This window comes from Panulirus ornatus, chromosome 57 (assembly GCF_036320965.1).
Source record: "Panulirus ornatus isolate Po-2019 chromosome 57, ASM3632096v1, whole genome shotgun sequence".
Classification (NCBI taxonomy): domain Eukaryota; kingdom Metazoa; phylum Arthropoda; class Malacostraca; order Decapoda; family Palinuridae; genus Panulirus; species Panulirus ornatus.
The window spans coordinates 14,522,493-14,550,253 of NC_092280.1; the positions used below are offsets into that span (position 1 = coordinate 14,522,493).

Below are 27,761 nucleotides of genomic sequence, written 5' to 3' on the forward strand. Positions count from 1 at the left end.
CAACATTCACTCTTCTGAAAACCCATACAAATCTTCACCTTAGCCTCCACAAGATAATGATCAGACATCCCTCCAGTTGCACCTCTCAGCACATTAACATCCAAAAGTATATTGTGTATATACCCCTTTTTAAACCAGGTATTCCCAATTACCAGTCTCTTTTCAGCACATAACTCCAGAAGCTGTTCGCCATTTGCATTCATAACACAGAATATCCCATGTGCCCCAATTATACCCTCGATTGCTACATTACTTACCTTTGCATTAAAATCACCCAGCAATAACACTCAGTCTCATATATCAAAACTACTGACATTGACTTGATTGTTCCCAAAACACTTGCCTCTCATGATCTTTCTTCTCATTGCCAGGCACATAAGCAGTGATAATCACACATCTCTCGCCTTCCACTTTCAATTTCATCCATGTCTATCAAGAATCTACTTTCTTACACTCTACCACACACTCCCACAACTCCTGCTTTAGGAGTTGTGCTACTCCTTCCTTAGCTCCTGTCCTCTCATCAACCCCTGAATTTACTCCTAAGACATTTCCAAACCATTCTTCCCTTTACCCTTAAGCTTTGATTCACTCAGAGCCAGAAAATGGACATTTGTTTTCTCAAAGATGCTACCTATCTCGTCTTGCTAATATCCACACAGATTTAAGACACCTGAGCCTTTGAGGAGGATGAGCACTATCTACCTGGCTCCTCCTGTTACCCTTTTTAGAAGCTGAAATACAAGAAAGTCCACCCCCCACTCCCACAGCCTTTAGTCACCTATGAGATACAGGGAATATGGAGGTAGAATTCTTTCTCCCCAACCTGAGCTATCTCCTTTATTCTTATCATGAAACATCTTTCAAGTTCTTTCCCAGCTCTAAATGGACAAGGAGTATGGCCAAGTCCAAATGTTATATCTCCTTGCGTCCTTGGCAAATGTGCCTTTGAGCAAGCTCTGTTCCTAGTTCCCCCATTTTGCTTCTATCTAAAACCCTAGATTTTTCATTCCACTTGGAAGTATATCTTGGCACAGCCTAACCCTAAGAAACGAAACCATTCTAACCCTTAAACTGTCTTACCGGTGTTCCAACTTTTGCTATCTCCAAAGTCTTTATAAAATTGCTTTAACTCTCATTCTTTCAAACACTCAGAAACCTATTCTCTCTTTTCAAGTTATAAATACAAATTCTGGAGTGTTAGATCTACAACTGCAGTGATCATTTCTCTTATGTGATCTACCAACAGTCCTATCTCAGGAAGTTGGCAGGACTTTTGTCATAGCACTTGACATTTCCAAAGAATATGAGGATGAAGCATATGTCTTTGAATTTAAGACTTCTTTCCTTTAGTATTCTGCTTTTCTCTGCTACCTAATGAAAAGCTCCTTCTCTGGCCATTCCACTGCAGTAGTTGCTGATGGAGAAATTTTCCCCTCTTATCCTATCAACCATGATATTCCTGCAGGTTCTGTCCTGTCTTCTACAGTGATCTTTCATCTTTCAATCCTATTCCTTCTAATGCTGATATTTCCACTTTATCCCCTTCAACTCACTTTCCCTTTCAACCTCCTAATACTTGTACTCTTTCTCATAATGAATGCAATTTCTCTCTCAGTTTGGACAAGTGCAACATCTTGGAGTTGGCAAGCAGTAACCTGGTTTAATTTGACAATTCTAAAATGCAATATCTTTCTTACTAACATACACATGTTGGGCACGACCATATATCTATTAATATTTTTCTTTTATGTTGAAGGCTCCAGTCACAGACAAAAGTCCTCATCAAGGCTGGGCCTTAATTGAAATATAGAGAGAATTATGAAATGGAAAAAGAAAAGACAAGGGAAAGTATTTGCGAATTTTCACAAAAGTGAAAAACCTGTCTTGTGAAATATGCCAGGTCATAGTTATTGAGAGAGACATGAGAAGGTAAAAGTTCTAAAGCTTCGATGTGTAGGGAAAGAAGTAGGTATCAAAATGGCCCACCCTTGAGGTGCCGATGGCCACACAATAGTCATGTGACACAGCAGCTTGCCAAGTAATGTGTGGTCTAGCTAGTGGTGGGGGATAACCATCACAAGGTCATCCTCCCAATAGCCAGGTGTTGCATAAAAGCCATGTAAACAGCTGTTTCATACCTACAAGGTTTCTATTTGTTAGAGTATGGAGTACTTCTCATATCTAGGATAATTCTTCCTTCAGCTCTGAATCAGTGAAACTGGAAACAAAAGCCTTCCCTCTCATTTATTTTCCTGGCAGCATCATCCTTCAAACATCCCTCTCTACATGCCACACTGTTGCTGCTCTCTCTCTCTGTTCTTCAAGTAAAACTCTGGCTACTGCTCTTGTGAGCTTTCAGTACATGTCCCTGCTAACATGGTATGGACCTGAGGCACGTATCTGGATGTTACTTCCCAGTCTTTGTGCGGAGACTCACCACTCAAGAAAAGACTGTTACGACACCTCCTTTTTCCCTCAGACAGCTTAGGTGTGGAATTCTCTTCATCCTTTCATCTTTCCCTCTTCCTATTATCTTTCTATCTCTATGAGTCAGGATTACAAATACCTGCAAAGCACTGATTTATTTCTACATTATTTTCTCTTGCTTCCTTCCTTTTAACTGAGTTAGTTATTGAGTGAGGCATGCACTTCCCAATGCTATGCTGCAGAGATGTAGTGAGAAAACCAACTGCGGCTGGGGACATTCCAAATGATGTTAGAGAAATGACTGGGAATCAAGTCTAAAGGAGGAATTTCATCAATGGATATGTAGAAATGAAGACACTGGCCTCACCTGATAAAAAAAAAAAAAGTGTGTTAAGTGAAAACATATGAAGCACTGCTGAAAGTATACAAGTCCTTGTTAAAATTCTAACACAGTGACCATGGGTTGAAAATGCATGAAAGTGATGTCGCAGAAACCGTATGTACTTGATCCAGCCACTTTAATTGGGAATGGAATACCAATAGAAGACAGACAGATAGGCAGAAATCTATTTGCAGTCATATTCAGCTACTTCCTCCTACACATATTTTTAATGAAACCCACTGTTAATATCAATTCCAACTCCTTCTCTAATGCAATTCACAGTACAGTATCATCTGTATACATCACTATTAGTTTCCATTTTATTCCTCCAAGACTTATGTTTACACCACTATCAACCCACCACATTCTCATCTCATGCAATGTCCTATCCATAATACTTTTTTTAAAAAACTATGGCGATATCACAACCTTGATGCACTCCCACATTTCATAAATATCTTAATGATAATACCTAACTAAAATGCATCTTCTTACTATCAGCAGTCTGTCAATCATATTTTCTGACATGATAGTAACAGTAGGTAGTAAATGGTAAGCAGCCACTAACCAAGGAGGTGCATTATACTGATACTACCTGCCTGGGTAACGGGAGGGTTAGTGAAGGTTGCATAGTGAACCATAGGGAACCAATGCTTCAGTGGTTGCACTTTTCTGATTCAAGTTAACTGTTTTCTTTTCCTTCCCACACTTACAAGTGGGGTGCTGGCATACCTAACACTTAACACAACTCATTCTTTGTATCTCCAGGTTTTCCTGCAGTGAGTTCTATGTGCTAGCTCTGCCTTTTAGCAAAATGGTAAGGTCAATACACATAAGTAACAGATAGGAGCATGAGGCAGGAGCATTAGGTAGAATTGATGAAGTACACAAGACTTACCGTAGGCTAGTTGAAATGTGCTTCGAATTTTATGAAGCAAATCACGTCTGCTGAAGCGAGCTTTCACATGAGATACGCCACGTCACCCCGTGCCGCCAGACTTTAAAGTGTACAACAATCCACATGACAAAAATTTTCTTTATCAATACTGTGGGTAATGTTGTTCATTTCACGTCACTTCATACAATTATGGATGGGAGTGGAGGGCATGTGAAAGCTCCCTTCAGCAGACGTGGTTTGCTTCATAAAATTCGAAGCACATTTCAACTAACCTACGGTAAGTCTCGTGTACTTCATCAATTTTACTTCAGCAAATCACTTTTCTGCTGAAGTACGCTTTCCCATGAGGTTTTAAAGCCATGTGGATGTCATACCTTAATATTGTCATTTTTCATATTTCTTCCTTATTTAAGTTAAGAATCAATGCTTTTAGCTGGTTAAATAAAACTTTGTATAACATCTTATAAACTGATGAGACCAAAACGACTTTATGGAGCCTTTAACAGTTAACTAGCTATTCTAATACTGCCTCTTGGAAGTGATCTGCCTCTTGGGTTATGGTTTTATCATAAAATTTGGCAAATGTTGCCTCCCTAGCCCAGCCAGCCTTTGCCATGATGTAGGCAACTGGAACCGCCATTGCCCTGGCCTTTGATGCCGCAGCTGGGCGAACACTTCCAGCATTGAATTTTGTAGTGTCCACACCAGACATGTGAAGGACTGACTTAATCCACCTAGAAATTATATTAGAGGCATTTTTACGTGGTTTAATTTGTTTATGGATGGGGCTGTTAGGGAGGTGAATGCAAGAGTTTTGGAAAGAGGGGCAAGTATGAAGTCTGTTGTGGATGAGAGAGCTTGGGAAGTGAGTCAGTTGTTGTTCGCTGATGATACAGCGCTGGTGGCTGATTCATGTGAGAAACTGCAGAAGCTGGTGACTGAGTTTGGTAAAGTGTGTGAAAGAAGAAAGTTAAGAGTAAATGTGAATAAGAGCAAGGTTAATAGGTACAGTAGGGTTGAGGGTCAAGTCAATTGGGAGGTAAGTTTGAATGGAGAAAAACTGGAGGAAGTAAAGTGTTTTAGATATCTGGGAGTGGATCTGGCAGCGGATGGAACCATGGAAGCGGAAGTGGATCATAGGGTGGGGGAGGGGGCGAAAATCCTGGGAGCCTTGAAGAATGTGTGGAAGTTGAGAACATTATCTCTGAAAGCAAAAATGGGTATGTTTGAAGGAATAGTGGTTCCAACAATTTTGTATGGTTGCGAGGCGTGGGCTATGGATAGAGTTGTGCGCAGGAGGGTGGATGTGCTGGAAATGAGATGTTTGAGGACAATGTGTGGTGTGAGGTGGTTTGATCGAGTAAGTAACGTAAGGGTAAGAGAGATGTGTGGAAATAAAAAGAGCGTGGTTGAGAGAGCAGAAGAGGGTGTTTTGAAATGGTTTGGACACATGGAGAGAATGAGTGAGGAAAGATTGACCAAGAGGATATATGTGTCGGAGGTGGAGGGAACGAGGAGAAGTGGGAGACCAAATTGGAGGTGGAAAGATGGAGTGAAAAAGATTTTGAGTGATCGGGGCCTGAACATGCAGGAGGGTGAAAGGAGGGCAAGGAATAGAGTGAATTGGATCGATGTGGTATACCGGGGTTGACGTGCTATCAGTGGATTGAATCAGGGCATGTGAAGCGACTGGGGTAAACCATGGAAAGCTGTGTAGGTATGTATATTTGCGTGTGTGGACGTGTATGTATATACATGTGTATGGGGGTGGGTTGGGCCATTTCTTTCGTCTGTTTCCTTGCGCTACCTCACAAACGCGGGAGACAGCGGCAAAAAAAAAAAAAAAAAAAAAAAAAAAAAAAAAAAAAAAAAGAAAAAGAAACTGATGAGCAATTTGCTTCCATCTTCAACATTACTTCTTATATGCTTAGTTCTACTAATATACATTTTCAAGGTTTCAATATATTATTTTGCTTTGTCCCTGTCTCCTGCGTTAGTGAGGTAGCGCAAGGAAACAGAGGAAAGAAATGGCCCAACCCACCCCCATACACATGTATATACATACACGTCCACACACGCAAATATACATACCTATACATCTCAATGTACACATATATATACACACACAGACATATACATATATACACATGTAAATAATTCATACTGTCTGCCTTTATTTGTTCCCATCGCCACCCATGGAATAACAACCCCCTCCCCCCTCATGTGTGCGAGGTAGCGCTAGGAAAAGACAACAAAGGCCTCATTTGTTCACACTCAGTCTCTAGCTGTCATGCAATAATGCACCGAAAGCACAGCTCCCTTTCCACGTCCAGGCCCCACACACTTTCCATGGTTTACCCCAGACGCTTCACATGCCCTGGTTCAATCCATTGACAGCATGTCGACCCCGGTATACCACATCGTTCCAATTCACTCTATTCCTTGCACACCTTTCACCCTCCTGCATGTTCAGGCCCCGATCACTCAAAATCTTTTTCGCTCCATCTTTCCACCTCCAATTTGGTCTCCCACTTCTCCTCGTTCCCTCCACCTCCGACACATATATCCTCTTGGTCAATCTTTCCTCACTCATTCTCTCCATGTGACCAAACTATTTCAAAACACCCTCTTCTGCTCTCTCAACCACACTCTTTTTATTTCCACACATCTCTCTTACCCTTACATTACTTACTCGATCAAACCACCTCACACCACATATTGTCCTCAAACATCTCATTTCCAGCACCTCCACCCTCCTGCGCACAACTCTATCCATAGCCCACGCCTCGCAACCATACAACATTGTTGGAACCACTATTCTTTCAAACATACCCATTTTTGCTTTCCGAGATAATGTTCTCAACTTCCAAACATTCTTCAAGGCTCCCAGAATTTTCGCCCCCTCCCCCACCCTATGATTCACTTCCGCTTCCATGGTTCCATCCGCTGTCAGAGCCACTCCCAGATATCTAAAACACTTCACTTCCTCCAGTTTTTCTCCATTAAAACTTATCTCCCAATTGACTTGACCCTCAACCCTACTGTACCTAATAACCTTGCTCTTATTCACATTTACTCTTAACTTTCTTCTTTCACACACTTTACCAAACTCAGTCACCAGCTTCTGCAGTTTCTCACATGAATCAGCCACCAGCGCTGTATCATCAGCGAACAACAACTGACTCACTTCCCAAGCTCTCTCATCCACAACAGACTGCATACTTGCCCCTCTTTCCAAAACTCTTGCATTTACCTCCCTAACAACCCCATCCATAAACAAATTAAACAACCATGGAGACATCACACACCCCTGCCGCAAACCTACATTCACTGAGAACCAATCACTTTCCTCTCTTCCTACACGTACACATTCCTTACATCCTCGATAAAAACTTTTCATTGCTTCTAACAACTTGCCTCCCACACCATATATTCTTAAAACCTTCCACAGAGCATCTCTATCAACTCTATGATATGCCTTCTCCAGATCCATAAATGCTACATACAAATCCATTTGTTTTTCTAAGTATTTCTCACATACATTCAAGGTTTCAAATACACACAAATTTTTATCCTTTTCATAGGCTTTCACTTTGATAAACTGAACATTGAAATTTGGTCTGCACTGCTTAATATTGCCTGCTAACCACATACATATAAAATCCTTGCCTATGATGATATCCTTTAAAAGTAACAAGTTTAGCGTTTGCACTCTGGCTGCTTGCGTAAGTGCCAACAACATAACTAATTTCAAAGATAAATCCTTCAAGGGGAGAGAATGTAAAGGGCTCATGCTTCTTAATCTTTCTATAACTGGCTTTACATCCCAAGTTTCAATATACCTGGGTTTAGCTGGGCGTAGCTTGAATACTCCCCTTAACAACCTGACGACGAGAGGATAGTCACCTGCTCTGTGGCCATCCACCACAATCCCTAGTGAGGAGAGAGCTGCCCGCGCCGTGTTGATACACTCATACCTGACACCTCTGTGAAAAGTTTCAGATAAGAAATTGACTAAAAAATTGTGTCCTTTTAAGGTGTGGTCTGTATTGCTTTTCTGTTCCTGGTTTCCAGGACGCAATGATAAGGTCTGTACCTGTTCCAGCAATTCCTCGCTCTTGCATTCTTTCCCTGACAGTAGGCAGGCCATCAGCTTTGTGTGTTTCATGATGAGATGCTCTTCTGATGACAGGGGCAGCCGTAACACATTCTTCTTCCTTGTTATGAGGCGAGGTTCCCTGACGAGCATTCTGACTAACATTCCCATCCAAGGCTAGCAGCCCCAACCTAAGTTTGAAGCATCATTGTACAGCTCAATTTCAGTATCTGCCCTGAAAATTTTCCTATTTTCACCTGCCACATGATTTACCCACCATTTCAAATCTGTTTTCATTTCTTCTGTGATTTCCATCCAATTCTCAAAGTTGCCTCTTTCTTTTGCTAAAGCTGCAATTTTTGTCCTTTCCAACTTTCTGTAATGTAACTTACCCATTTCGACTGCTGGGATTGCAGCGACCAAAATGCCAATTACTCAACAACTTCTCTGATTTTGTCTTTCTTTTTGTTCATTAATTGTTTACAACTATACACAAGGCTAATCATTTTGCACTCTGGTAGCGTACCTGCCATAGTCTCTGAGTTGATGATATTACCCAAATATTCAATTCTTTTGGTGGGTTGTAACACAGACTTTTCTCCATTGATGCAGAAGCCCATTTTGCTTAAGACCTGCATTGTGCTTTGAATGCATTCTTTGCAACCTAACCATGAACAGCTGCACATGAGAGTGTCATCAATAAAACTGGTGATAGTGTATCCCTTCTCTCTCAACTTAGCAAAGATGGGCTTCATTAACTTAGTAAACAGCCGAGGGCCATCAGAAATACCACTGGGAAGGCATGTGAACTGGTAAATTATTCCCTGCCATGTAAAACAAAGATATTTTTGTTGCTCATCAGCTATTTTCACTGAATAGTATGCGTGCCGTAAATCAACTGAAGCCATGTAGTCATTCTTATTGATGAGCCTAATTGCTTGCTCAGAGTTTTCCATCTTAAAATGCCTATATGGAATATGCTTGTTTAGCATCTGCTCATTCTGTCTATGAGTGTCTGTGATCACTTTAAGCTCTAGCAATTTAGTAATTTCTTGAGATAAAATTCTTTGTTCTTCAATGTTAAACACATATTCAATTTCTTCATGAAATAAATGTTCAATGTTGTTCACATCAATATCAAGATGACAACTTGCAACAATATCTAAAATAAAAGGATCACTTGTGATCTTATGCCATTCATGCACAAACTTATGAAGTCTACCTGCTTTAAATTTGTGGCTTACCCGAGTTATTACCGGGGATTACTGTGTCCCTGGCCTCGGGCGTTTTTTGACTCAGTGTCCTGCCTGGAGGAGGACTGCCTTATGAAGCCAGTCTTGCATTGCCCGTAGGGGCGGAATCTGGATGAGAAGACCCTGTAAGGATTTCTCCCAAAAAATCCTCTTGCTTTTGGCCCACCGAACTTGCCAGCAGCAGATTTCCATGATGAGAAAGGCTTCTTTGGTGCAATCTTGTTCCTGAGCTTTTCACTCCTCAATCTGTCTTGCTGACTGCGAGACATCGTCACCAAACAGATACCGCGTCATGGGTACCTTATCTGAGCACAAGTGAGTGTATTTGGGATTAATTTCCCACTTGATGATGAATCGCCTGGCCAAGTTATTACGACAGTTGGCATTCCTAAGTAACGCAAGAGCTCCATTTATCTTACCCAGTTCCTGGGCAACCCCTGCATGACCTTCATCTCGTGCGATTTTGTCTAGGGCAGTGAGAGACTTTATGATGATAGTGGCAGCCATCAGAATGTCCTTGCTGACCTCTTTCATACAAGAATCAGTCTTTTTCGCTTCAATCTTGAGAGCGTCAAAGATCTGTGAGTTGCAGACGACAAGGGTTATTGCATGGCAGTTGCCGGGCCTCTTGGTAGCCTCGTCCTCCACAATTTGCTTGTATTCTTCTTCACGCATGCCGTGGTCAAATAAATAATTCACCATATCAGCCACTGGCAGCTCCATGTCTACCGAAATGTCTTCCAAGGGCCCGTATGTTTTAGCACTATGCAGGAGTGTGCTGCCAATGCTCGGTACCTCATGAATTTCACCATCTTCATCCTCATCACTGCCAGCAGTAAAACCAAATTGATTTCATCCCAGAGCTCAGCAATAGCCTCAAACATCATTGCCCAGGGAGGGGAGTTAGCATCATCCCGTGAGGTACAGGGTGAGGGAGGAGGTGGCACCTGCTGCCCTAATTGCCCCGAAGGCTGGCATTCCTGTCCCCGATCATCCCTCATGGCAGAGTTACTGCTGCGTTTCGAGCTCTCTTGGTGTGAAAAAGAGCTTCTGTGCTTCGTTCTTTTAGAAGAACTACTTGAACCTCCTCCGGAAGAGGATCTGTCTGGTGCCAGAAGCATGTCTCCCCGACTGGGAGCCTTTGTCAACAGCAGCCATGATGGTGGGGCATTCACTGCCACCCCTCAATCCAGCAGTATAACACTTAACTGGGCAAAATATGGGCACCAACCCGCTCCTCAATCGGGTAACGAGTAAAAAAGGCCACTGGAACCCGTCTCCCCGACTAGGAGCCTTTGTCAACAGAAGCCATGATGGTGGGGCATTCACTGCCACCCCTCAACCCAGCAGTATAACACTTAACTGGGCGAAATATGGGCACCAACTCGCTTCTCAATCGGATAACGGGTAGAAAAGGCCACTAGAACCCGTGTGACCAGAAAATTTTCACCGGAATGGGAAAAATAAAAAAGAAGTCAACCTCAAGCGACAGAGGCAGGACGAACGTCTGGACAGTGTGAGATTACCGAAGCAACTGGCGGCGCGGGGCGACGTGGCGTATCTCATGGGAAAGCATACTTCAGCAGAAAAGTGATTTGCTGAAGTAAAATTAGTAGGATGGAACATTAGGCAGGAATATCGGATAGACATTGGGTAGATGTACTCAGTAGGAGCATAAGGTAGGAGCCTAAGGAAACACTGTGCTAAAGTTGACCTCTGCCTGTGGCCTGTTAAGAATAAGGCACTAAAGACTAAGAAGTGGCACCGGAGTACATCAGTTATGGAGACTTTTGCTGTAGCCACCCCCTTGTAGGAGTTCTTAGAGGGAATGGGCATTAGATACACAGATAGATAGATAGATAATCAAATACAGTTCACTGAAAAATAATATCCAGCCACATACTGCAACCATAAACTGCTTACTTCAGCTTTGGGCATGTGTCCAAGAAGGAAAAGCACTTTTTCCTCATGTTCACGTTCCATGCGAGTGAGTTCAGCACGGTGCTTCTCCTTTATGGCCTTCAATTCGGATTCCATTTCTTCTAGGTTGTGAGCTAAGTCCTCATACTGTGCCTAAGGAATTCAATTTAGTAATAAATGATTATTAAAGGTTTTCTGTTTAACAGCAATTCAATATTAATATTCATTGATTTATTATACATTGTGAAACGTTTTTATCGAGGATGTAAGGCATGTGTACGTGTAGGAAGAGAGGAAAAAGATTGGTTCTCAGTGAATGCTGGTTTGTGGCAGGGGTGTGTGATGTCTTCATGGTTCTTTAAGTTGTTTATGGATGGGGTTGTTAGGGAGATGAATGCAAGAGTTTTGGAAAGAGGGGCAAGTATACAGTCTGTTGTGGATGAGAGAGCTTGGGAAGTGAGTCAGTTGTTGTTCGCTGATGATACAGCACTGGTGGCTGATTCGAGTGAGAAATGGCAGAAGCTGGTGACTGAGTTTGGTAGTGTGTGAAAGAAGAAAGCTGAGAGTAAATGTGAATAAAAGTAAGTTATCAGGTACAGTAGGGTTGACAGACAAGTCAATTGGGAGATAAGTTTGAATGGAGGGGGTTTTCATTTCATGTGTGGTGGGGTGGCGACAGGAATGAATAAGGGTAGACAGTATGAATTATGTACATGTGTACGTACGTATACGTCTGTGTGCGCATATATATGTATAAGTTGAGATGTATAGGTATGCATATGTGTGTGTGTGTGTGGACATGTATGTATATACATGTGTATGTGGGTGGGTTGGGCCATTCTTTCGTCTGTTTCCTTGCGCTACCTCGCTAATGCGGGAGACAGCGACAAAGTATAATGAATAAATATAAATCTTATACTTTGTTACTCTCTCCTCGCCACACATGGAATACCATCCCCCTCCCCCCTCATGTGTTTGAGGTAGCACTAGGAAAAGACAACAAAGGCCCCATTCGTTCACACTCAGTCTCTAGCTGTCATGCAATAATGCCCGAAACCACAGCTCCCTTTCCACATCCAGGCCCCACACAACTTTACATGGTTTACCCCAGACACTTCACATGCCCTGATTCAATCCACTGACAGCACGTCAACCCCGGTATGCCACATCGATCCAATTCACTCTATTCCTTGCCCTCCTTTTACCCTCCTGCATGTTCAGGCCCTGATCACACAAAATCTTTTTCACTCCATCTTTCCACCTCCAATTTGATCTCCCACTTCTCCTCGTTCCCTCCACCTCCGACACATATATCCTCTTGGTCAATCTTTCCTCACTCATTCTCTCCATGTGCCCAAACCATTTCAAAACACCCTCTTCTGCTCTCTCAACCACGCTCTTTTTATTTCCACACATCTCTCTTACCCTTACATTACTTACTCGATCAAACCACCTCACACCACACATTGTCCTCAAACATCTCATTTCCAGCACATCCACCCTCCTGCACACAACTCTATCCATAGCCCACGCCTCGCAACCGTACAACATTGTTGGAACCACTATTCCTTCAAACATACCCATTTTTGCTTTCTGAGATAATGTTCTCGACTTCCACACATTCTTCAAGGCCCCCAGAATTTTCGCCCCCTCCCCCACCCTATGATTCACTTCCACTTCCATGGTTCCATCTGCTGCCAGATCCACTCCCAGATATCTAAAACACTTTACTTCCTCCAGTTTTTCTCCATTCAAACTTACCTCCCAGTTGACTTGACCCTCAACCCTACTGTACCCAATAACCTTGCTCTTAATCACATTTACTCTTAACTTTCTTCTTTCACACACTTTACCAAACTCAGTCACCAGCTTCTGCAGTTTCTCACATGAATCAGCCAAAAGCCCTGTATCATCAGCGAACAACAACTGACTCACTTCCCAAGCTCTCTCATTCACAACAGACTTCATACTTGCCCCTCTTTCCAAAACTCTTGCATTCACCTCCCTAACAACCCTATCCATAAACAAATCAAACAACCATGGAGACATCACACACCCCTGCCGCAAACCTACATTCACTGAGAACCAATCACTTTCCTCTCTTCCTACACGTACACATGCCTTACATCCTCGATAAAAACTTTTCACAGCTTCTAACAACTTGCCTCCCACACCATATATTCTTAATACCTTCCACAGAGCATCTCTATCCACTCTATCATATGCCTTCTCCTGATCCATAAATGCTACATACAAATCCATTTGCTTTTCTAAGTATTTCTCACATACATTCTTCAAAGCAAACACCTGATCCACACATCCTCTACCACTTCTGAAACCACACTGCTCTTCCCCAATCTGATGCTCTGTACATGCCCTCACCCTCTCAATCAATACCCTCCCATATAATTTACCAGGAATACTCAACAAACTTATACCTCTGTAATTTGAACACTCACTCTTATCCCCTTTGCCTTTGTACAATGGCACTATGCACGCATTCCGCCAATCCTCAGGCACCTCACCATGAGTCATACATACATTAAATAACCTTACCAACCAGTCAACAATACAGTCACCCCTTTTTTAATAAATTCCACTGCAATACCATCCAAACCTGCTGCCTTGCCAGCTTTCATCTTCCGCAAAGCTTTTACTACCTCTTCTCTGTTTACCAAATCATTTTCCCTAACCCTCTCACTTTGCACACCACCTCGACCAAAACACCCTATATCTGCCACTCTATCATCAAACACATTCAACAAACCTTCAAAATACTCACTCCATCTCCTTCTCACATCACCACTACTTGTTATCACCTCCCCATTTGCACCCTTCACTGAAGTTCCCATTTGCTCCCTTGTCTTACGCACTTTATTTACCTCCTTCCAGAACGTCTTTTTATTCTCCCTAAAATTTAATGATACTCTCTTACCCCAACTCTCATTTGCCCTCTTTTTCACCTCTTGCACCTTTCTCTTGACCTCCTGTCTCTTTCTTTTATACATCTCCCACTCAATTGCATTTTTTCCCTGCAAAAATTGTCCAAATGCCTCTCTCTTCTCTTTCACTAATAATCTTACTTCTTCATCCCACCACTCACTACCCTTTCTAATCAACCCACCTCCCACTCTTCTCATGCCACAAGCATCTTTTGCACAATCCATCACTGATTCCCTAAATACATCCCATTCCTCCCCCACTCCCCTTACTTCCATTGTTCTCACCTTTTTCCATTCTGTACTCAGTCTCTCCTGGCACTTTCTCACACAAGTCTCCTTCCCAAGCTCACTTACTCTCACCACCCTCTTCACCCCAACATTCACTCTTCTTTTCTGAAAACCCATACAAATCTTCACCTTAGCCTCCACAAGATAATGATCAGACATCCCTCCAGTTGCACCTCTCAGCACATTAACATCCAAAAGTCTGTCTTTTGCGCGCCTGTCAATTAACACGTAATCCAATAACGCTCTCTGGCCATCTCTCCTACTTACATATGTATACTTATGTATATCTCACCTTTTAAACCAGGTATTCCCAATCACCAGTCCTTTTTCAGCACATAAATCTACAAGCTCTTCACCATTTCCATTTACAACACTGAACACCCCATGTATACCAATTATTCCCTCAACTGCCGCATTACTCACCTTTGCATTTAAATCACCCATCACTATAACCCGGTCTCGTGCATCAAAACCACTAACACACTCATTCAGCTGCTCCCAAAACACTTGCCTCTCATGATCTTTCTTCTCATGCCCAGGTGCATATGCACCAATAATCACCCATCTCTCTCCATCAACTTTCAGTTTTACCCATGTTAATCAAGAATTTACTTTCTTACATTTTATCACATACTCCCACAACTCCTGTTTCAGGAGTACTGCTACTCCTTCCCTTGCTCTTGTCCTCTCACTAACCCCTGACTTTACTCCCAAGACATTCCCAAACCACTCTTCCCCTTTACCCTTGAGCTTCGTTTCACTCAGAGCCAAAACTACATACATCCTTAACAAGACTTATTCTTCTCAAATTGCTCATTTCCAAAGCCTGGGTTCTGGAGCTTTGTGACTCATCCCATGCCCATGTTTTGGCTGCAGAGGTCAAGGTCAGGAGGGCAATGCTGTCCCTTAATATCTATTTCACTTCCATACTACACCTCCACCCTTCATTATTCTATCAAAAGACCCAATGAATCTTCAACCCTGTACTGCTCTTTTCTCTTATCTCTCCTGTATCACCAAACTTACCCAATATAGTTCCCAATACTTAAACTGTCTCACCTCTTCCAGTCTTTCTCCCCCCATCTCCATAACACAGTTAAAAGCAATTTTATCTTTCTCTCAATATGGCTTTGCAAAATTTATACTTCTGGTCTGTTTCCTTTTAAACACTATTACTTTACCTTTACTTACATTCACTTTCAATGACCTATGCATACACACATAACAAAACACACTTACAACCTTTCACAACTCCTATTCACTCTCAGCAAACAACACAGAATCATCTGCAAACAGGCTTGTCACTTGCCACCATACCTCACCATCACATTCCATCTCCACATCCCCTTAATTTTACTTTAATCTCTCTTATCACTCCATACATATATTTGTAAAAGTACCACAGTGACATCATACAGCCCTACCTCACACCCACATGTATACCAAAATGTCTGCTCAACTCTCCAACTGCCCTTACACATGTATTTGCTTCTCCAACACTTGTCCCCTACTCCATATATCCTTGACACATCCCAAAAAGCATTCCACTTAACTCTCTCATACGCTTTCTCCAGACCCATACAAGATGCAAACAACTTCTTACCTTTCACTACATACTTTTCCAGTCATTCTCACAGCAAAAATCTGAGCCATACATCACCTACCTTTCCTAAAACACCCTTGCTCTTCACTTATATTGCATTCAATCACTACCATCCCTTTGTCAATCAACACTCTTGCATTCACTTGCATACAATTATTCCTTATAATTTCTCCAAATTTTAACCATTCAAATTATTTATATATTTATTTATTATACTTTGTCGCTGTCTCCCGCGTTCGCGAGGTAGCGCAAGGAAACAGACGAAAGAAATGGCCCAATCCCCCCCCATACACATGTATATACATACGTCCACACACGCAAATATACATACCTACACAGCTTTCCATGGTTTACCCCAGACGCTTCACATGCCTTGATTCAATCCACTGACAGCACGTCAACCCCGGTATACCACATCGCTCCAATTCACTCTATTCCTTGCCCTCCTTTCACCCTCCTGCATGTTCAGGCCCCGATCACACAAAATCTTTTTCACTCCATCTTTCCACCTCCAATTTGGTCTCCCTCTTCTCCTCGTTCCCTCCACCTCCGACACATATATCCTCTTGGTCAATCTTTCCTCACTCATTCTCTCCATGTGCCCAAACCACTTCAAAACACCCTCTTCTGCTCTCTCAACCACGCTCTTTTTATTTCCACACCTCTCTCTTACCCTTACGTTACTCACTCGATCAAACCACCTCACACCACACATTGTCCTCAAACATCTCATTTCCAGCACATCCATCCTCCTGCGCACAACTCTATCCATAGCCCACGCCTCGCAACCATACAACATTGTTGGAACCACTATTCCTTCAAACATACCCATTTTTGCTTTCCGAGATAATGTTCTCGACTTCCACACATTCTTCAAGGCCCCCAGAATTTTCGCCCCCTCCCCCACCCTATGATCCACTTCCGCTTCCATGTTTCCATCCGCTGCCAGATCCACTCCCAGATATCTAAAACACTTCACTTCCTCCAGTTTTTCTCCATTCAAACTCACCTCCCAATTGACTTGACCCTCAACCCTACTGTACCTAATAACCTTGCTCTTATTCACATTTACTCTTAACTTTCTTCTTCCACACACTTTACCAAACTCAGTCACCAGCTTCTGCAGTTTCTCACATGAATCAGCCACCAGCGCTGTATCATCAGCGAACAACAACTGACTCACTTCCCAAGCTCTCTCATCCCCAACAGACTTCATACTTGCCCCTCTTTCCAAAACTCTTGCATTTACCTCCCTAACAACCCCATCCATAAACAAATTAAACAACCATGGAGACATCACACACCCCTATATCAACCCAGCACTGCACTTCATTATTTCAATTTTGCTTAAACTGATCTTTAGCTCTTCAATTACATACTTTCCAAGACTGTCACCTGCCTTTGCTGTACTTACAGAAAAACAAATTAAAAAGAAATCAATCAAGAGAATAACCAAAATCCCTCAATAAAGAATGAGAGGAACAAAAGCAGGATTTGAAAATAAATGCCTTTTTCCCTAAATACCTGTATATCTTTTATATCTGCTTCTCTTGATGCTGTGTTTAACATATTATTAGTAGCTTCTTCAAACAAGAAGTTCATAGCACACTTTGCTTCAGTCATACTTTGCACGGATTCAAACCTCTTCTTGCTGGCAACATCTGAAAATTTCAGGAATGATAACATAACATATATTCCAAAATTTTTGCTACCAAAGAGGAAACAATAATATATGGCACAAAATGTACAATAATCTTTTGATATTCAAAAGAATAAGACTACTATAAACAATAACATGATAAAATAAGCTCTTTTATGTAGAAGTAGCATGTGTTACCCTTCTATCAGCCTCTGACACACATGACAGTGAACTAACCATTTGAATCTATAAGATATTGTATGCTAGCTAATCAATGGTGGGAAAAAGTAGTGGAAAGGAGAAAATGAAGATACAAACAGTTCTTACATTCTATTGTTACATACAACTAATCCATGCTCTAACATATCTTACTGGTCTCCTTCATACAATAGAACAATGCAAAAAGAGATGTTAAAGCAATTGGCAGTCTAGCCTAAGCCTATGGGGACTTCATCAAGCTATTACTCTTAAACATTCCACAACTATCCACTGCCAATAATCATTCTTTGTTACATCTAGTGTCAAAAAAAAAAAAAAAAAAAAAAAAAAAAAAAAAAAAATTTGTCTGCCTCCCCATATATTTTCAAAAGCAATAGCACACTAACAATTTAGTACTTTGTTATCTCTTCTTTGACCTTGATTACCATATGCAGATGTCTGGCCATGGAACTGGCCTGGTTCCTATATCATATGTCCATGTTTTGGGTCCACAGGGTCTTAATTTAGTACTCTGTTATCTCTTCTTTGACCTTGATTACCATATGCAGATGTCTGGCCATGGAACTGGCCTGGTTCCTGTATCATATGTCCATGTTTTGGGTCCACAGGGTCTTGATCTCCTAAATGAGGCATGGCACTGATGAGGTGTTAAGAAGCATCCTGTACACCTAAAAATCTCACGTGCTCAACTTTTCTAGTTTCCAGGTGGGATTACAGGCTTACTCCTCCTCAAAAAGGCAAGAGCCAACCATCTCGAAGCACAAATGCTACAAATACAGCACTCATAAGCAAAATTCTCAACATGAAGTGGCAGCCAGGAAAAATCAAGAAAGAACATCCTACCCTCAAGATAGCCCGAGGCACACTGAGGCAGATTGCAGGCAATGACACATTAGAAACACTAGTCTAAGCAATGATATGTACAATGAATTCACCTTGAGAGTGCCATATGCTTGTATCCATAATAAACCTTAGCCACGTATCAACTTGAAAATATTTGGGAGAGGTGCAAACAATGTTTGTAGGTAATAGTTGGTAGACAGCCACCAACCAGGGAGGTATATTACTGGGACTACCCACCTAGGTACCAGGAGGGTTAGAGAAGGCTACATAGTTCAGTGATTCTCAAGTTGCACTCCTCTTACCCAGGTAGCTGTCTTTTCTTTCTGCCTCGCCCACACACGGACTGATGGCATTCAGTCCACAAACATACAATCTCTGTCACATATACCACTTGAAGACACTTAATTCACAAAATTCATTCCTCATCTGTCACACATACCACTTGAAGATACTTAATTCACAAAACTCATTCTTCATAAGTCTAGATTTTCCTGAGGTAAGCACTATGCACTAGCCCTGCCTTAGATATGAACGTTTGGCAGGAGTGTTACATAGAAACATTAGGAAAATTAGGCAGGAGCATCAAGAAATAGTAGTAGGTTGGAACATTAGGTTAACAATTTCGGTAGAAGTAGTCTGCAGGAACATTAGATAGGAGCCTCTGGAAACATTATGCAAGAGGTGCCCTCTGCCAGTGGTCTATAAATGGTTAGACATAAAGGCTAAGAAATGGCAATGGAGTTCACCAGTTATGAAAACTCTTACCCACGCCATTCCCTTGAACAAATTCATCACAGAGAAAATGGGCATCGTAGATATGGATAGATAGATAGGACAATGATTTATGCAGGCACTACATACCTCAACTCTGTTCATGTCAAACATTATTTAAAACTAAACAACCAAAAGCATTTCTAGCAATTTTCAGAATTCTTAAAATATTCAAACAGCCACATAGTCTTACTTATAAACCTAATTTTGTCCCACATTAAAAAATTCTTAAACTGCATCAATTGTCACAGTTTCCTTCCTCAAAGTATTCCAAATATAACCCCTCTCCATATTCTTAGCAATCATCTTCCTCACCTTACAGTGCATGGCATCTAAGGTGATTCAACACTTGCATGATCCTAACAACTGGAAATCCTAGATATTTCAAATCATACTCTAAAAAACTAACTCTTTGTATATAAGAAGTATTTGGAAAAATAGCAGATTAATACTGTACAAAATATAAGGCTTAGAATGCTGTATGATGTTGCATAAATGCCACAAGATACTGAACTACAAATATGCAATACATCGAACTCTCTCTTGAATGTTAACTTATTTGCTTTTGTCGCTTCTCCCAAGTTAGCGAGGTAGCGCAAGGAAAGAGACGAAAGAATGGCCCAACCCTCCCACATACACATGTATATACATACACATCCACACATGCAAATATACATACCTATACATCTCAACATATACATAGATATACACACACAGACTTTTTCTTTCAAACTAGTCGCCATTTCCCACGTTATTCATTCCCATCGCCACACCGCCTCACATGAAAATAACCAGCCCCTCCCCCCAAAAGGGCGCGAGGTAGCGCTAGGAAAAGACAACAAAGGCCACTTTCGTTCACATTCAGTCTCTAGCTGTCATGTGATAATGCACAAAAACCACAGCTCCCTTTCCACATCCAGGCCCCACACAACTTTCCATGGTTTACCCCAGACGCTTCACATGCCCTGGTTCAATCCATTGGCAGCACGTCGACCCCAGTATACCACACCGTTCCAATTCACTCTATTCCTTGCACGCCTTTCACCCTCCTGCATGTTCAGGCCCCGATCACTCAAAGTCTTTTTTTTATTCACTCCATCTTTCCACCTCCAATTTGGTCTCCCACTTCTCGTTCCCTCCACCTCTGACACATATATCCTCTTGGTCAATCTTTCCTCACTCATTCTCTCTATGTGACAAAACCATTTCAACACACCCTCGTCTGCTCTCTCAACCACACTCTTTTTATTTCCACACATCTCTCTTACCCTATTATTACTTACACGATCAAACCACCTCACACCACATATTGTCCTCAAACATCTCATTTCCAGCACATCCACCCTCCTCCGCACAACTCTATCCATAGCCCATGCCTCGCAACCATATAACATTGTTGGAACCACTATTCCTTCAAACATACCCATTTTTGCTTTCCGAGATAATGTTCTCGGCTTCCAAACATTCTTCAATGCTCCCAGAAATTTCGCCCCCTCCCCCACCCATGATTCACTTCCTCTTCCATGGTTCCATCCGCTGCCAAATCCACTCCCAGATATCTAAAACACTTCACTTCCTCCAGTTTTCTCCATTCAAACTTACCTCCCAATTAACTTGTCCCTCAACCCTACTGTAATTAATAACCTGGCTCTTATTCACATTCACTCTCAGCTTTCTTCTTTCACACACTTTACCAAACTCAGTCACCAGCTTCTGCAGTTTCTCACATGAATCAGCCACCAGCGCTGTATCATCAGCAAACAACAAATGACTCACTTCCCAAGCTCTCTCATCCACAAAAGACTGCATACTTGCCCCTCTTTCCAAAACTCTTGCATTCACCTCCCTAATAACCCCACCCATAAACAAATCAAACAACCATGGAGACATCACACACCCCTGCCGCAAACCTACATTCACTGAGAACCAATCACTTTCCTCTCTTCCTACACGTACACATGCCTTACATCCTCAATAAAAACTTTTCACTGATTCTAACAACTTGCTTCCCACACCATATATTCTTAATACCTTCCACAGAGCATCTCTTATTAGTTCTATCATACTCCTTCTCCAGATCCATAAATGCTACATACAACTACATTTGCTTTTCTAAGTATTTCTCACATACATTCTTCTAAGCAAACACCTGATCCACACATCCTCTACCACTTCTGAAACCACACTGCTCTTCCCCAGTCTGATGCTCTGTACATGCCTTCACCCTCTCAATCAATACCCTCTCATATAATTTCCCAGGAATACTCAACAGACTTATACCTCTGTAATTCTAGCACTCACTTTTATCCTCTTTGCCTTTGTACAATTGCACTATGCAAGCATTCCTCCAATCCTCAGGCATCTCATCATGAGTCATACATACATTGAATAACCTTACCAACCAGTCAACAATACAATCACCCCCTTTTTTAACAAATTCCACTGCAATACCATCTAAACCCGCTGCCTTGCCGGCTTTCATCTTCCGCAAAGCTTTTACTACCTCTTCTCTGTTTACCAAATCATTTTCCCTAACCCTCTCACTTTGCACACCACATTGACCAAAAAACCCTATATCTGCCACTCTATCATCAAACATATTCAACAAACCTTCAAAATACTCAATCCATCTCCTTCTCACATCACCACTACTTGTTATTACCTCCCCACTTGCCCCCTTCACTGAAGTTCCCATTTGTTCCCTTGTCTTATGCACTTTATTTACCTCCTTCCAAAACATCTTTTTATTCTCCCTAAAATTTGATGATACTCTCTCACCCTAACTCTCATTTGCCCTCATTTTCACCTCTTGCACCTTTCTCTTGACCTCCTGTCTCTTTCTTTTATACAGCTCCCACTCATTTGCATTATTTCCCTGCAAAAATCGTCCAAATGCCTCTCTCTTCTCTTTCACTAATAACCTTACTTCTTCATCCCATCACTCACTACCCTTTCTAATCTGCCCACCTCCCGTGCTTCTCATGCCACAAGCATCTTTTGCGCAAGCCATCACTGCTTCCCTAAATAAATCCCATTCCTCCCCCACTCCCCTTACGTCCTTTGTTCTCACCTTTTTCCATTCTGTACTCAGTCTCTCCTGGTATTTCCTCACACAAGTCTCCTTGCCAAGTTCACTTACTCTCACCACTCTTTTCACCCCAACATTCTCTCTCCTTTTCAGAAAACCTCTACAAATCTTCACCTTCGCCTCCACAAGATAATGATCAGACATCCCTCCATTTGCACCTCTCAGCACATTTACATCCAAAAGTCTCTTTTGCACGCCTATCACCCTCCCCTCCTTGTATTTTAACTTTCTAAAAGGGGAAACAGATGTTAACTTATATCCACATATACAACAATAAAGTGCCTATTACCTTCATCGTTGTCCACAATCTTAGCCTGTAGGTCATTAATCTGGGCAGTTCGCAGCTGAAGGTCATTCTCCAAATTATGAACTTTTTGTTCTAATTCTGTAGTCATTTCTGGGCACAAGCCTCCCTGTCTCAACTGCCGCTGTTTAAGAAGAAAACTTGATAAAAAGCTATTTCAAAAAAGAATGACAAAAGAGGCATGAAAAAAGCAACAACACAGGGAACACAAAACTTTGATATACAGTAAAACTTCTGTTGTCCATAGTTCAAGACAAAGAAATGTTCGAACCAATGTATATTCTTCAATTTTTGTTGGTTGGTTAGTGGGGGTGACAAATATTTCATTCTGCATATGCACTGCTGCAGTGATTAGAGTATCTATCATCTGGAGTTTTTCAGTACTGGTGATTGTTTACCACCTCCAACAAGTTCTGATGCAGTGTTGTGTTGGTCTTTATGTATTTTGTGCAGTGTTGTATTGGTCTTGCATATTTATGTATTTTGTTCAATGGCCCCTTTTAAGTGTTGTCAGCAATTGCCTGACTGCATCTCAAAGACTTCTACATCTTGCATGAAGTGCAAAAGGAACATCTTATGTCTCCAAAAGAAGAAAAGTTCTGCAAGAAGCTGACTTAAGGCAACTTCACAATCGGCATGACGACCATTCATGACATAAACAAGCAGCAGAAGAAGAGTAAGGCATTAATAAATGCATGTTTGCTTGCATTATTAGTATTTCCTCAATACAAATTACCTACAAATATGTGAAATATTTGAAAATGCGTGTGCCATAGAAAGTGCACCAAAAGTTCTGTGAAGGTTGGAGAATGGAGTAAGCAAGGGTCCTGAGTAGAGCACATTACATTCCTGCCAGTATGTCAGTCTCACAGTTACCACCACTGTGCGGATCTGTGCTACTTGTACAATAAGGATATACTTGCTGTGATATTTCTACAATCCACTGTATTTGTGTTTGTAAATAAGGCATCCTAACATCCAGCAACAGCATCTCCTACTCTGGAACCACCAGTTAAACAGAAGAGAACCTCTCTGACTACAGTAACAAAGCTATAAGTCTTCTGATGTGCTGTGCCAGTGCAGAAAGCAAAAGCATGGGAGAAAGTGTGCCAAATCTTCAGTGAGGGTTGGTGGGTGGAGCAAGCATGGATCATGGAGCATGCCACATTCCCACTAGCGGGTCAGTCTTTCAGTTCCCACTGTTGTGTGTGGATCTGTGCTACTTGTGTGATCCGGGTATACCTGCTAATGTGACTTTCCTGCAGCCTGCTGTGTTCATTTGTAAACATGGCATCCATACATCCAACAACATCTACTCGACAGCCAGCAGTTAGATGGAAGAAAACCTCTCTGACAATAAAAACGACATGCTGATATTGATGAGGGAGCATCAGCACTTGGGTGTGCTTACAACCTAAGTGAATCTTTAATATGCATCATAAAGAAGAATGGACAGAAAAAGCAGAGTGCTTTGGTCCACTCTACTCCCAGCTGCCTTAGTAACCACAATGGTTAGAAATCCTTTATGGAGAAAATGCTCTTGTTATACCCATAGTGTGAGATGAAGAAAACCAGCCTGCTTCCTTCGGTTCAACTCTAAAGATTTATGAGCATCTATGTAAAGAAGACAAAGTAGCTGAGCCACAGCCATTTCAAGTGAGTAAAGAATGGCTAGATAAAATTATTAAACATCAGAAGTTACATAATGCAAATGTAGCTGGAGAATCCAAAAGTGCAGTATGGAATTTCTCTTTCTGTTAGGTTTTTGCAAAACATAACCCCCTCTTAAAGTGAGGGATGGGTAATACCTAAATCATCTGAAATATGTAAAAAAAATAGATTAACAGGAAATATCATCCAAAATGTATGATTTCTCCAAGTGTTTCAGACGACCAAGGTTTCACTGTAATATGTGTGAAATACTTTTTCAAAAACTAGGTCCACTACAAAAAATGTATGTATTTCCATGCAAAAAATTTTCAATAACTATTATAGCAACTGCCAAGAAAATTTTTATATTCTTACTTTGGTTTTATTAATTTGGTCTGAGATGGTTTTGCGGTCCTCTACCAAGGTTTCCAGAGACTGCTTGGCCTGCTTTTTGACAACCACAACCTCAAGTTCTCCTTCCAACCAAGACCTGAAATACATACACACTAACATTTAAAATTTGCCAGGAAACTACATACAAACAGTCTATATTTATTCATTTTGCTTTGTCACTGTCTCTCGCATTAGTGAGGTAACGCAAGGAAACAGACGAAAGAATGGCCCAACCTGCCCACATACACATGTATATACATACACGTCCACACACGCAAATATACATACCTATACATCTCAATGTATACATATATATATATACACACACAGACATATACATATATACATACATACATAATTCATACTGTCTGCCTTTATTCATTCCCATCACCACCTCGCTACACATGGAATAAACAACCCCCTCTCCCTCATGTGTGCGAGGTAGCGCTAGGAAAGACAACAAAGGCCCCATTCGTTCACAGTCAGTCTCTAGCTGTCATGTAATAATGCACAAAAACCACAGATCCCTTTCCACATCCAGGCCCCACACAACTTTCCATGGTTTACACCAGACGCTTCACATGCCCTGGTTCAATCTATTGACAGCACGTCGACCCCGGTATACCACATCGTTCCAATTCACTCTATTCCTTGCATGCCTTTCACCCTCCTGCATGTTCAGGCCCTGATCACTCAAAGTCTTTTTCACTCAATCTTTCCACCTCCAATTTGGTCTCCCACTTCTCCTCGTTCCCTCCACCTCTGACACATATATCCTCTTGGTCAATCTTTCCTCACTCATTCTCTCCATGTGACCAAACCATTTCAAAACACCCTCTTCTGCTCTCTCAACCACACTCTTTTTGTTACCACACATCTCTCTTACCCTATTATTACTTACTCGATCAGTCTAAAGAATATTGCAAACAGTCTAAAGAATATTAAATGAAATATGTAGAATGTACCATGTTCAACATATTATTCAATATACTTCATCTGAACTACTTCAATCTCAACACAAGGGGAGATAATGCTGTTGATTGGTTAGCTAAGTTGTTCAAAATCTGTACTGTAAAAGGTGTGGTGCTTGAGGACAGAGAAAATGCATGCATATAGGCAAGGGGACAAGAATTAATGCTCGAATTACTGAAGTGTGTGTCTGTGGAGTATACCTGGTTAAGATGTATGGAAGAGTGATGACTCACGAAGATAATGGCATGCAGAGGTATCTAAATGAGCAGAAGTGTGACTTCAAGAGAGGTAAAGAATACATAGACCTTGTGTTTACTTTTATGAACACGAATGAGAAATACTTGGACAAAGAATGATCATGTGGGATTACCTCTTTCGGCACGCAAATATTTCTTTGGCCTCTCTCAAGTGTGCAAAATAAGGCCATTGCTTTTTCCTTTGTCTATCAGAAAATTACAATTTAACCATTCCCAGCTTTGGAAGAACATAGTGTTACTGGACTAGCCAGTCTTGTGTACTGTCCACAGAAAATGTCTTACTTTTTTATCCATATGATTAGGTGCACAAAAAGCAATCAACTATTACTTTTTCTTACAAATTAAGAATTGAGCATTCACTGGGGATAGGAAACAGGATATAAAGAATACTCCCCATGTATTCCCTGCATGTTGAAGAAGATGAATGAGGGGTGGGAATGGCAGGCTGCAAACAGTCTATATTTATTCATTTTGCTTTGTCACTGTCTCCCGCATTAGTGAGGTAACGCAAGGAAACAGACGAAAGAATGGCCCAACCTGCCCACATACACATGTATATACATACACGTCCACACACGCAAATATACATACCTATACATCTCAATGTATACATATATATCTATACACACACAGACATATACATATATACATACATACATAATTCATACTGTCTGCCTTTATTCATTCCCATCACCACCTCGCTACACATGGAATAAACAACCCCCTCTCCCTCATGTGTGCGAGGTAGCGCTAGGAAAGACAACAAAGGCCCCATTCGTTCACAGTCAGTCTCTAGCTGTCATGTAATAATGCACAAAAACCACAGATCCCTTTCCACATCCAGGCCCCACACAACTTTCCATGGTTTACACCAGACGCTTCACATGCCCTGGTTCAATCTATTGACAGCACGTCGATCCCGGTATACCACATCGTTCCAATTCACTCTATTCCTTGCATGCCTTTCACCCTCCTGCATGTTCAGGCCCTGATCACTCAAAGTCTTTTTCACTCAATCTTTCCACCTCCAATTTGGTCTCCCACTTCTCCTCGTTCCCTCCACCTCTGACACATATATCCTCTTGGTCAATCTTTCCTCACTCATTCTCTCCATGTGACCAAACCATTTCAAAACACCCTCTTCTGCTCTCTCAACCACACTCTTTTTGTTACCACACATCTCTCTTACCCTATTATTACTTACTCGATCAGTCTAAAGAATATTGCAAACAGTCTAAAGAATATTAAATGAAATATGTAGAATGTACCATGTTCAACATATTATTCAATATACTTCATCTGAACTACTTCAATCTCAACACAAGGGGAGATAATGCTGTTGATTGGTTAGCTAAGTTGTTCAAAATCTGTACTGTAAAAGGTGTGGTGCTTGAGGACAGAGAAAATGCATGCATATAGGCAAGGGGACAAGAATTAATGCTCGAATTACTGAAGTGTGTGTCTGTGGAGTATACCTGGTTAAGATGTATGGAAGAGTGATGACTCACGAAGATAATGGCATGCAGAGGTATCTAAATGAGCAGAAGTGTGACTTCAAGAGAGGTAAAGAATACATAGACCTTGTGTTTACTTTTATGAACACGAATGAGAAATACTTGGACAAAGAATGATCATGTGGGATTACCTCTTTCGGCACGCAAATATTTCTTTGGCCTCTCTCAAGTGTGCAAAATAAGGCCATTGCTTTTTCCTTTGTCTATCAGAAAATTACAATTTAACCATTCCCAGCTTTGGAAGAACATAGTGTTACTGGACTAGCCAGTCTTGTGTACTGTCCACAGAAAATGTCTTA

The 27,761-nt window shown here is 41.4% G+C and overlaps 1 protein-coding gene across 1 annotated transcript in view; it reads right to left on the bottom strand.

The window, feature by feature from the left end:
• The window catches only part of LOC139766183 (chromosome-associated kinesin KIF4-like), a 296,752-nt gene that overhangs the window by 83,414 nt on the left and 185,577 nt on the right, over positions 1-27,761 (bottom strand). The window contains exons 17-20 of the mRNA XM_071694453.1: positions 24,702-24,816; positions 22,662-22,800; positions 17,337-17,473; positions 10,983-11,132 (exon numbers count right to left, since the gene is read on the bottom strand). Of these exons, the coding sequence (XP_071550554.1) occupies positions 10,983-11,132; positions 17,337-17,473; positions 22,662-22,800; positions 24,702-24,816 (541 nt within the window). The remainder of the gene's footprint in view (positions 1-10,982; positions 11,133-17,336; positions 17,474-22,661; positions 22,801-24,701; positions 24,817-27,761) is intronic.